General features: G+C 38.7%; 1 protein-coding gene across 4 annotated transcripts in view; it reads right to left on the bottom strand.

Annotated features, from left to right (window-relative positions):
* Positions 1–7,560, bottom strand: part of PDGFD (platelet derived growth factor D) — a 265,099-nt gene extending 257,539 nt beyond the window's left edge. For all 4 annotated transcript variants that reach the window (XM_019665527.1, XM_019665529.1, XM_019665528.1 and 1 more), the window contains exon 1: positions 7,095–7,560. In XM_019665527.1, coding sequence (XP_019521072.1) covers positions 7,095–7,218 — 124 coding nt within the window. In that variant the 5' untranslated portion in view covers positions 7,219–7,560. The remainder of the gene's footprint in view (positions 1–7,094) is intronic.
* Between the last annotated feature and the right edge of the window lie 4,465 nt (positions 7,561–12,025).

The following is a 12,025-nucleotide window of genomic DNA, read 5'->3' as shown; positions in this document are numbered from 1 at the left end:
TGGGGCTATGTGGCCGGATGTGTGAAGGCATAGGATTTGCTGGAAGACAATGGGATATGTTAATGGGAAAGAGGCCCTAAGGCACACAAATCACACACGGTTGCTAATTGATTGACAGCAGTTTTACTTCTTTGAAATTTCTCAATAAAAACCATGTGCTGACCCTATTAGGGGCTCAGTCTCAGTCTTCTCTGGCTGAGTCCCTTGGTCTCTGCTCAAATCTAACTTTTGTCTCTTTGACTCTATTCAATCTGCATCGCCCCTCCCGAGACCCATTTGCCCTTGCCACGCTGGACGTGACACTTTAGTCCAAAGAAGGCATGCTGGATTTCAAATTTCAAAAATCAAGAATCCTAATAGACAAGATTTCATATCATGTTTAGCTCACTTTTATACAGGCAAAGCACTGCATCCAAAACTATGTGTTCATGGCCACTCTACAAAAAGTGCTTTTTTGTAGAAAAAAATCACTCCTCATAATGAAAGACAGCTCATATGCCTGTTTCCCAATTATACAAAAACCACTAACCTGCACAGGGCACAAATCACAAGAAAACAGTGTTACTCTATCAGTATTAAAGCTAATACATAGATGACTGCATAGCAAGGTGAAGAGCAGAAAAAAGATACATTATTATATGTATCATCAATGCTTATAAAGAAACAAGGTTTGCTTTATCCCTGTTTTGAAAAAAAAAAATTCCTCGGAAAAAAATATTTCTTCCTGTCTACGTACTTGTGCACTTTAGTGTCTCGTGGGCTTATTCCTTTATTTGACTTACATTTGGCCCTGAAATACTTTATGGGGAAGCAGAACATTTCTGCTGCAGCATTTGTTTTGGATTCTTTCCTTTTTGCTATTATATGTTAACCCTGTTGCTTTTTGTCAAAACTGTCCTCATAAGAGTTAATGTGAAAATGTTCCTTTTTAAATTGCATGAATTCTGAAATGTAGAAGTTTGAAATAAAATGTCGTCCGATACTAAACAGGTTACTTTCATGATTTATATTATCCTAATGAGACTTCAGACAGTTAATTTCTGATATCTAGTGTGCTGAGCTGCAGAGAGGTATTCAAGGTGAGGGGATTTCAATGATGTCCTGAGGCACTGGGCACCTAATAGTTAAAGATTTTGGACTAGAAAAGTCAGACATGTCTTCCACTATCATATTAAATATGAGCTAATTCTGTGTCCATGTCCCACAGGCTTTGGAGGTGTAGAAAGACTGGCCTTGATCACAGCATTGGCCTGACCAACTTCTCAGAAACACTAGCATTCAGTATTCAAACACAGACCAGGCCATATCTTTTTCTAAATTAAACATTTCAATGGCTCCCCGCTGCCCTCTGCATGACTGCCAAACTCCCTAACTTTACTTCCCAGGCCTTTCACTAGTGGTCCCTTCCTTTACTATACAGTTTCATCTCCAAATCTTGGCAAGCGCTGTTCTCTGCACTAGGAAACTTCCCCCTCCTTCCTCACTGCACCAACTTATTATCTCCTACTCACCCTTTATTGCCCAGTTTGGACATCACTTCCTCCAGAAAGCCTGCCCAAATCCCTAAAATCTATACTAAGTACTTTTGTGAATTCCCATCTCCCTGTGCATTTCCTCTATTAAAGTACCTATCACAGTGCTTTCATGGTTTTTAAACTGAGGAACTTATCTTTTTTTTTTCAAATAAAAAGCTTATGATAAATTCAAATATGTGAAACAGAAATGTGGAGATATGTGCCATTGTTCTGTGGAAGAAGGGGTGGAGAACTGAAACTACACACGTTCAGTTTTCCTGGTGGGCCTGTGCTGACTTCTAAGGTACTTCTAGAGAATCTTGGGACTCTCCAGAATGCATCTGAAAGACAACTACAATACACTGGAACCAAGTACTTGTTTTTCTATATTGTCTGCTGGACGATAGGCTCTAAGAAGGCACGACCCTTCTTGAAACAGACATATAAATGTATGTTTCACTTATAATGTGCTTCATAACCAAGCATCTAGCACAGAAACTGGCAGATATTAGAGATGCAATAAATGTTAAATGAATGAATCATAGTTACAGCAGGGGTCAGCAGCAGAGCTCAGGGTAAAGAACCACTTGTCCTTTCATCTTAGAAGACAGTCTAGATCAAAAAAAGAAACAACATTCAAAGAGATCAGGAAGTACAAACAGGAGCTCACTGCCACCCTAAAGCCACCTTGATCCTTTGTGAAGGCCAGTGCATTACTGAAATGACATGGCATGGGAGAGTTAGAAACATCTTACACCTGGTTTGTGTAAAAGTTGTTTCTAATTTAATACAAGGAAGAATTTTATTAAAATGTTCAGGAAGTGCCTTTTTTTGCTAATCAATTAGATCATTTCAGCCAAGAAAGTTCAAGAGTAAGTTCCAGAAGGAAGATGATTTGCATTATGACTTAACTCTCTATGACAGTTATGTAAATATGTATACCCTTCCAGACTCTTAGAATGATGGCATTCTCCGAGACTATATATGCTCAAGAGTCCCATGTGACAACATGCTTATGGCTTGTCATTAGAGATCAGTAACTCAGAAACTCTTGGGGACATTGCTCCATTGTTTCACCCTACTGTTCTGAAACAATAAAGTTTTGCTTTCATTTGCTGTAAGACAGAAATTACTATCATTCAATGAACACTACATGGTCACTACTATAACTCACAATCCAATGGCATCTTCTGTTACATAGTGTATGCGCACCTGGCTAAAACCAGCCTCTTGAAAAGAACCTCTGTTAAATAACAACCTATAGTAGCAAGTCAAAGCAATGTTTCCTTCAAGATATGTAATCACCACTGTGCTCTATAAGATTATGAGGCTTTAATACCTTTAGAGTTGAACAGAAATGTAAACACAGAATGTAAGATTTAGACACTAATCTGATTCTTAGCTTTCAGACACTTTAATTTGTATTGTTCTCTGTTTGGTCTCCTTTCCTTTAAACTCTGATCTTTCCACCAAAGTCAATGTGCTGTCATCAATGAGGACAATGGAAACCCACGTTATTTAAGAAACAAGCTTGACGACTTAAAAACCTAAAACCACAATTACTAAAATTGGAGGCCTATCACTAAATAATGATAAAGTAATAGATGATTCAAGTACTGGTATATAAAACATCGAAACAGAACTAAATTCAAAATCACTTATCACAAACGTGTACTTTCTGAAAGCAACAATAGGTCAAGAAAATGAAGAGTGATTCTGCATTCGTAACTCCTTAAACAGGAAGTTCTATCTGGTTTGATTTAAAAATAAGTAAGTAATACTATCAGTTATTTGTTACGTTACATCTTTTGATCCATACTCTGAGCCTACTGTTGACTGCATACCAATTGTGGCCAGTTATTGTTACAAAAGCATCATGTGCATAAGCAAGTAAGAAAATGTGGGTGCTATTATCAAATGAAGATTTTTCTCTGTGCCGAGAGGTGGATCAGGAAGGAATATCAAAAGTAAATCAGTTTGAGAAAGAATAATAAATATAATCTAAGGAAGTATAAATATTCAATTAAGTACTGCAAACTAATTTTAATTATTCTTAGCTGTAGAACCTAGTTTCCTCTTAGATACAGAGAACAAATTCAACCATTCCTCCATTGGGTCACCTTTAGCCACTCTGCAGGTGCAAATATCCCTTTTAGAACAAGAATACAGTTGACCCTTGAATAACACGCATTTGAACTGCATGGGTCCACTTATATGCGGATTTTTGTTCAATAAATGCTGTAAATGTATTTTCTCTGCCTTATGATTTTTAATAACATTTTCTTTTCTTTAGTTTACTGCATTGTAAGAATACAGTATATAACACATATAACATACAAAATATATATTAATTGTTTATGTTATTGGTAAGGTTTCCAGTCAACAGTAGGCTATTAATAATTAAGTTTTGGGGAGTCAAAAGTCATGTGCAGATTTCTGGCTAACAGGGGATTGATGACCTTAAACCCTATGTCGTTCAAGGGTGAAATGTATAATGTAATGAAGAGTTCTGGAGGGCCAGGAGACAGCCGTAGACCAACCTGCTGCACTGGATAGAAGACTATTAAGTGTCAGCTCTAACACTTTATTTCTGTATTATTTCTTAGCTACTCCAGTTATCTGGAGCTATTAAGTACAGGTAGACCAAAAACGAGTTTTTGTTTGTTTCTTTGTTTGTTTTTGCATCAGGCTGGGCAGAATCCAACACACCTCATGCCCAGGACAGGATGCCTGTCCTCTTTGTTCCTTTCTTAACCCCAGTATTCGATAGCAGCTAACAAGGTCAGCAGAGAGAAATTGATGGCACTCAAGTGTAAAAATAGTTCCATCACCAGGTAATGATTTCTAAGCCCCCTATTCAAGGGTCACGTCTAGTTTTTTGTTGTGATTCCTTACCATTTGTAATCTGAGGGCCAGACCTCTTAAAGCCCTAAATTAACATTTGGAAACTTTTATCTTCTATCTTTCCCCTTATTACATTCCATGTCCATGCCCTTCCCAAGCTTATACTTATTTTAATCTGACAGTCAAAAAAGCAAGAATATTGTCTTCTTTAATGAGCCACTGGGGAACTTTGAGAGCGCAAGGTGAAAATGTCTGGAATCAGAACAAGGCTTTAATTTAATAAGTTATTATTTTCTCTTGTCAGCTCAACTGCTGCCAATAAGGTTTTCCAGACAATGTCTAGACTTCTTCAAAGACTCTTTATTTTTACTCACTTACCCTCTATGGCAATGTTTCTCAACCTTTTTTCATTATTGCCAATCCCCACTTAAGACTTTTTTTTCCTAATCATGTCCCCTCCCTATGAAATATGAACACTACAGACATACTGTTTATCTGTTTATATGTACTGGCTCTTTGGAGATGTAACCATTGTAACATCTAAGATTTTTTTCACCTCCTAAGATCCAGTTTCTCCCCTTTGGGGCAATATTGCCTCTCTTTGAGAATGCATCCTCTCTCACACTTAAGAATAAGCTGCATTTTGAAAATTCCCCAAACAACACATTATGAGTGTTAATTGTTTTTTACTCTGTATATAACAATTTTCTTTCAATCTCAGTAACTTTTCTCCTTTCCTAGTCTTGTTTATAGAATGAGATTGACACTGAGAAAAGTATTGAACAATCTGAACTAATCAAAGTGTGTGTGTGTGTGTGTGTGTGTGTGTGTGTCTACTGTGAGAGTAACTGCAAAACAGCTTTAGCTAAAATATGAAGAAATAAATCCAAGGTAGTTTTCAAAATTTTGATAAAACAAATCATTTCTCATATAGATTAGACTGATGTACAGAGTTTTAGCAATGAAAGATAAAATGAGATTACTCTTTTCAAAAAAAAATAGTATAAGCTGCATGACTTGGTTTTAGTAGGAGTCTTGGGTAAATTGGCAATGGTTACATACTTTTCATATTCTGTCCTTGAATTCTTGTAACTGATACTGAGAGGCTAAGGATTACAAAATTATGGCTATGAAGTCATGCAAATTATAAATGGCATTTTACTCTATGCAGCTGAAAGGGCATATAAAGTGCAAACATTAACAAATCCAAAAACTCAACTAGGAGAAGACTGTTCCCAATGGAAATATTGAGTAAAACAGAACTATGAAGTTTGGTCTTGAACCTAACCCTTTTTTTTTTAAGTATAATAAGAAAATGTGCTTTAAGTTGGAGAGTCATCAAAAAGTCACTGCTAACATATTTTAGATAAAACACTGTGATAAAGTAACTCTTGAGATACAGGGCGGGGAGGGGGTGGCGCAGGAGGGGGGGATCTTCTGCCAGGAGTTTGACTCTTTGGCTTTCCTGTTCCCTCCACACACCTACACCACTTCAGATGACTTCAGCACATTGAAATCCATAGCCTACTTGTCATCAGAAAATACAATAAAGCTGTTTGTTTGTTTGTTTGTTTGTTTGTTTGTTTCAAAGTTCAAAAGCCTTTCAGTGAAGCTCAAATTAAAGATATACCAAGAGATAAACTAATAAGGGAATAAGATGGTTAATATGACTTTACCAGAAAACAGTCAAATGTTACCAGCTCAAATAGTAAAGCCATTAGGAATAGCTCCTTAGGGGATGTGTTAGAACTTTAAGCAAGCAGAGGAAGAGAAAGATATTGATAAAGAAAAAACAAAAACCTATGGGTCAGTTCAGGTAGGTGGCAGAAACAGTTGCAAAGTACTGGCAACATCAGCGATAGTTGAGAATTGAGGAATAAATCAACTTCAGATCTTGGTGGAGGCCCAGAAAGTAAATAAACTCAATTAAAGTCTCTGGGCTCCAATGACCCAGGTGTCCTCCAGAGTAAAGGAAAATAAACAAGCCTGCTTGGGACCTTGCTTAGGATAGCTGTTCAAAGAGCTTTGCTTTTTGCAAATAGTTAAAAAGCCTTCTGTGCAAGGAAACTAACAGCAGAAGCCCAGCACCCATGTGAAACGGAGGAAACCCCAAAACCCCTACTCCCCCAGACTCTGAGTTTTTGAGCTACCCCAATGGGAAAGTTACTCTGGGGGCAGAAAGGGCAGAATGCTGACCACTGCTATCTCCTCCAAATAAATACTATATTAAAAAGTTATTCTGATCCAGATATGACTGCAAGACTGAAACGGATCATTCTCTTCCCCCGCTGAAAACATAAAAATAAATCACCCAGAGAAAGTCACTCTTGCGTCCCTTCATCTATCATAAATGCCCCATCTATCCGAGTTTTAAGTCTAAAAGGTTAAGAGCTTGACCGATGGGCGGCGCAGTCTGCAACTTTCGGCAACTCTGTAGAACTGGTATCAGTGACTACTGGACTCCAAAATGACCTCCCTAGGGTGTAGGGAGATAAGTCACCTGACCCGTTCTATCCCCATCAGTAGGTGGGTGACCCACAGCCCTCGGTCCCACTCCGGGAAATGGGGCTCTCTCAAGACAGGACAGGCACGAACCCCCAAAGCCCCTCCACCACAATGCATTCACCAGGGTTCACATGAAAGATGAGAGAGAGAGAGAGAGAGAGAGAGAGAAAACACATGACGGCAATAAAAAAAAGTGATTTTTTTAAATAATAAAAAAAAAGATTCTCTTACCATCTCGCCTGAGGTTGGCGTTGCGCAAAGCTTTGATGGATGCGCTCTGCGAAGCTGCAGAAGTGTCCCGATAGCTGCAAAAGTTTGCGCAGACTAGAGTGTAGACGAGGATGAGCCGGTGCATTGGGATCAGCGACCTAGGCACTGCGTGGCTCCAAGAAAAATCCGGGAGAAGCTCCCGGGACGGACGCCGCGCCGCGCTGTTGCCGCCTGCGCTCACCCAGCAATTGCCCGGGCCGTTGTGCTAATTGCCGAGCTCTCCCCAAACTTCCTGCATGCTGAACTTTCGGAGCGCTTGTGGGTGCCGCACTTCCTTGTGGTGCTGAGAGTTGATAAATGGTGACGGTACAAACAACAGGTTGACGTTTGTTCGCCCCCTCCGGTGGCCAGCAGCTGCAACACAGGCTGCAGGGGGCGGGCGGCGCGGCGTCCCAGGGCCGCCGAGCCGAGCAGCCGCGTCCTCCGCCCAGCGGCTGCGGCCCCTGAGCTGTGCGCACTTGGGCTCTCTCAGCAGCTGCAGCAGCTTCCCAGGCCTGGCCCAAACCCGCTCCGCAACTGAGCATGCCCAGTTTGACAGTGGGCCAGGGCTCTCCTTCCCACCCTGGGTTTAAACCCTAAATGTTAGAGCAGAGAACAAGGTGGCCAGGAGGAAGTGGGAAAAGGTAGAATTCCAGTACCTCTCCAGAGGTAACCCACAAGACGTAGCTCATGTCTTGGTGATAGGGTTTGGGGAGGGGGCTGGGGTTGAAAGTGTTTAGTTTACAATAACCAAGAACAGATTCTACTTTATCAAGATTTCATTCTGTGAAAAAAGGGGGAAATGCAGTTGCAGAGGAGCTGGATTCGGAGCTTTCCTTTGACCTCCCATCGATATGACCTTAGCTGAGTCAAGGTTAATTTCTCAGGGGGAAAATCATCCAGTCCTTCCTAGCTCAGAGGGCTCTAGTTGTCATGGGCCCATGTGGTGAAATGTACAATAGATTGTCAAGCTTGTTTTTATATGCCCCACCCCTACCCATGCACAGTGGAAGGGGCTAGAGAGCAGGGTGGGGCTGAGGGGGGTACAGGCTGGCAAGGTAAAGTCCAGAAAGAACATTGCATTCTTTGTGTTCCTTGTGCTCACGGTCCACAGGCAGAGGCCCTGAACGTCCTGGCCTTTGGGCCTCCCTACTCTGAGTATCTGGGAGCTCTGAGTGTCAGAGGAACTCCTCTGGATTCCAGGACCTTCTACAACATGCATCTAACTCCCCTGGTAGGGGAACTATATTTGGAACAGGAGTGGATCTAGACTCTGCTGCTCATTAGCTTTGTCACCTTGAACAAGTCATTTGACCTCTTTAGCCTTAGTTTCTTTAAATAGGAGAGTAGTAATTCTTAGTTTGTATGGTTGTGGTGAGAATTATACAAAATAATTTTAATGTATTGCTTTGTAGCTGAATCCAAGTCCAAATTTACATAATTTCTCAGCTGACTCACCTATGAGATCTAGAAGAGACAGTTTCCATTCTCTTTCAGGCCTTCTAGCTTCTGAAAGCCTGGGGTATGAGAAGTGAGCGATATCCATATAGAGAGAGCTGTAAGTGGCTGAGAAGGGTAGAAAGTTCAGGAAAACATAGACTTGACAATTACACTATCCAATGCTGACTAGGATACATGTGTTCTTTCCACATACTTGAAGATTAATGTGGTTCATCTCTTGGCATTTTGTCTAAAACAGTGTTTTACAAACTGCAGGTTGATGTGTTGTGAAATCAGTTTTAGGACCAACAATATTATTCTTTTTAATCAACACTTTGTATTTTAGAGGAGCTTTGGGTTCATAGCAAAATTGGGTGGAAGGTACAGAGATTTCCCATATAGCTTCTGCCCCCACAAATGCATAGCTTCTCCCACTACCAATATTCCCCGCCAGAGGGTATATTTGTTACAATTTATGAACCTATACAACACATTGTAAAGGCCCCAAATTTACCTTACAGTACACTCTTGGTTACATATGGTACACATAATAATTAATAATTACAAATTAGATTGATTACATCAACTAAGGTACATTGTATACAGAATAAGTGGTTAATAAAAATATAATGAGAGAATGGGAAAGGTCTGGTATAAAGGTAAAATATAAGATTGTATCAATTTATTTTTCACATATATCTCAAATTAACCAAAACATTGAATGTACCACTCCATATTAAATGTTCTATAGATCAGTTAGAAGAACACGAACCAACAAAATGCAATTAGCTTTATAAATATTTATTACTATTCAGAATAATTCAAATCAACTCTTCTATATTTTGTCATTGTTTGATGACATTTATATAACTATAAGAGGTAACACTATTGTTGAGAAAAAAAAATTTAAAGTATGAGAGCAACTTATAATAGGTTGATTTAAAATGGCATTTATGGGCCGGCCGAGTGGCGCGATGGTTAAGAACTCGCTTGGGATGCCAGAGGGCCCCGGTTCGGATCCCACATGTGAGGGCCAGTGACACTGCCCTCCACAGCTAAGATGCTGGGCAACAGCTCAACCTGGTGCTGGGCTGCCATGAGTCGCCGGCGACGGCGTGGGCTGCAGTCCCTGTGGCAGTGGATTGCGGTGGGCTACCGTGAGCGGCCGGCAGCCAGCGTGAGCGGCCAGCAGCCAGCGTGAGCGGCCAGCAGCCGTAGTGAGCGGCCATCCAGAAGCCGGCGACTGATCTGCCTCACCCGGGAGGAGCGCAGTGATGGTGCCAACTTGGGCCAGTGAAGCAACGTCCTCCACAACTAGACTGAAGAACAAAACGACAGCAACTTGTCTGTTCTCCTGTCCCCAATTCCCCAGCACTGTTCCCATCCCCCAATTCCCCAATGGAAATCTTTAAAAAAATAAAATAAAATAAAATGGCATTTATGCCAAACAAACATTCCAGCTGTAATAATTTGATAAAAGGTTAGATCAGGATGTGACGCTATTTTTATCATATACTCTTTTCCTTACACTACTAGGACATTAAAAATGATGTTTTCCATTACACTTTCAAATATGCTTAGCTTCTTTGCTTAACTCATAAAAGTTATGCTGGAAAAGATATGAAACATAGTATGATCTCCTTGAAGCCTTCTCATTTCTGCAAATGGTTCATACCAGAGCCTTTTCTGTTTTGTTTTGGTTTTCTTTTTTTTTTTAAGTAAACTTCTACCAACCTATAACTCATTGCAGGACCTTTCTCTTGACTGTAGCAGTCACACTGGAAGGCCTATTCCATTAAAAAACGACATCCCTCTGTTATTCATCCTCTCTTTGGTAGATTTCAGAAAAACCAAAACAAGGTGACATGGCATCCTAATTTCTGCTCTGTCACTAGACCATTGAGTCTGGTCAATATTGAATTTTTATGGCACTTAGGTCCCTTCCTGTAAAACGGGAGCATTATACTAGATTATTATCAAGACTTATTTTTAAAATCTGAATATTTTGTTTTGTTTTTTAAAATCTTGCTTTCACTCATACATTTTTATAATATACTATATGTGCAGCATTATCACACTCAATACATGGTAAATAGCTGTTAGCAAGTCTGATTAGATACAAGACTGAAAGTTTTCTACAAATTTTAATGAGCTGATATTTTGAAATTCTAATAACTAATATATAACAAAATGTTAGCTCATATTGGTTGATTATTTAACATTAGTACTTATACTTTCAAAATTTTATTTTCTTTTAAAAACATCAATGGTTCAAATGTATAAAAATAAAGACATGGAAAACGTATTTTAGTGGTAAAAATAACTATATAGATGAAACACAGTAGATTAAAATTAAGACAAATTTAGACAAGACATTGACTCTGATGCTTTAAGACGTTTAGCAAAATGATTTTGACCTACGATTTGGCTCAGAAAAACTAGATTAAATTCAATTTACTTTCAAAATTTTATAAAAGATAATGTTTTAATATTTGATTCCAAAGAATAAAATTAAATATTCATAATATAACAAACTGTGGTAAATTGTTCCAAATGATCTGAAAGATCTAGAATACTGGCCTGGTTACAGAATATTTTATATCAAATATGTGCAAAATATATAATTAAATTATGTTGACTCATCAAGAAGCACAACATTTTTTAAGTCACCGAATAAATTCTTTTAACAAAGATATCCTTTTATTAAACTCTTTCATATTTTTAACTGACTTGTTTACCACATGTATCATATTTATTCTTTTATTCCCGTTTTTATTAATAGTAAACTAAGTTGTAGAAAGACTTTTTAAGCATCTTTTCATAAAAGTGTTACATTCTCTGTGTTTGAGGAGTGAGGAAATTACTCTGAAATTGGGGCTGTTTGGAGGATTGACACTTATGATTTATGTAACTTGTTTCAAAGCACCATTAATGTACTCTTCTTTCCAGTTATTGGTGAAGGGGCCTAGGCCCTGAGTATTGCCTTTCTCCTCAAAAGACCGTGACATTGAGTTCCTTCTTGTTAAGTATTTATCTTTAAAACTGTAATTTCAATTGCATATACTAAGTGTAAAGCATAGAAACATAAGACAACTGGAGTGATGTTTCTTTCTATTTGGTAGAATTCAAATGCATGCCTAATTTCTATTTTCCACATCCTAATTTGAAGAAAATCACACTACATGGTAATACAAATATAAACTCAGGTGTGTGTAATTACATTTCACTGTATTATATATTCTATACATTATATATATATATATATATATATATATATACAATTACCACATTTTATCTAGAGTCCTACATAATAATGTCAAATAAAATTTATTCAGCTATCGCGCTGACACATTTTGAATAGTAATTTCCAGATTTGAACTTTTTAAATTGTTATAGGTGAGACAATCAGTTTCACTTTTGACAACTAACAGGTCCAATCTGTCAGATAGTCTGGTCTGTCAAGCATTAGTTTT

This window comes from Hipposideros armiger, unplaced genomic scaffold, assembly GCF_001890085.2.
Source record: "Hipposideros armiger isolate ML-2016 unplaced genomic scaffold, ASM189008v1 scaffold_446, whole genome shotgun sequence".
Taxonomy (NCBI): domain Eukaryota; kingdom Metazoa; phylum Chordata; class Mammalia; order Chiroptera; family Hipposideridae; genus Hipposideros; species Hipposideros armiger.
This window is presented reverse-complemented; position numbering and strand designations above follow the sequence as displayed.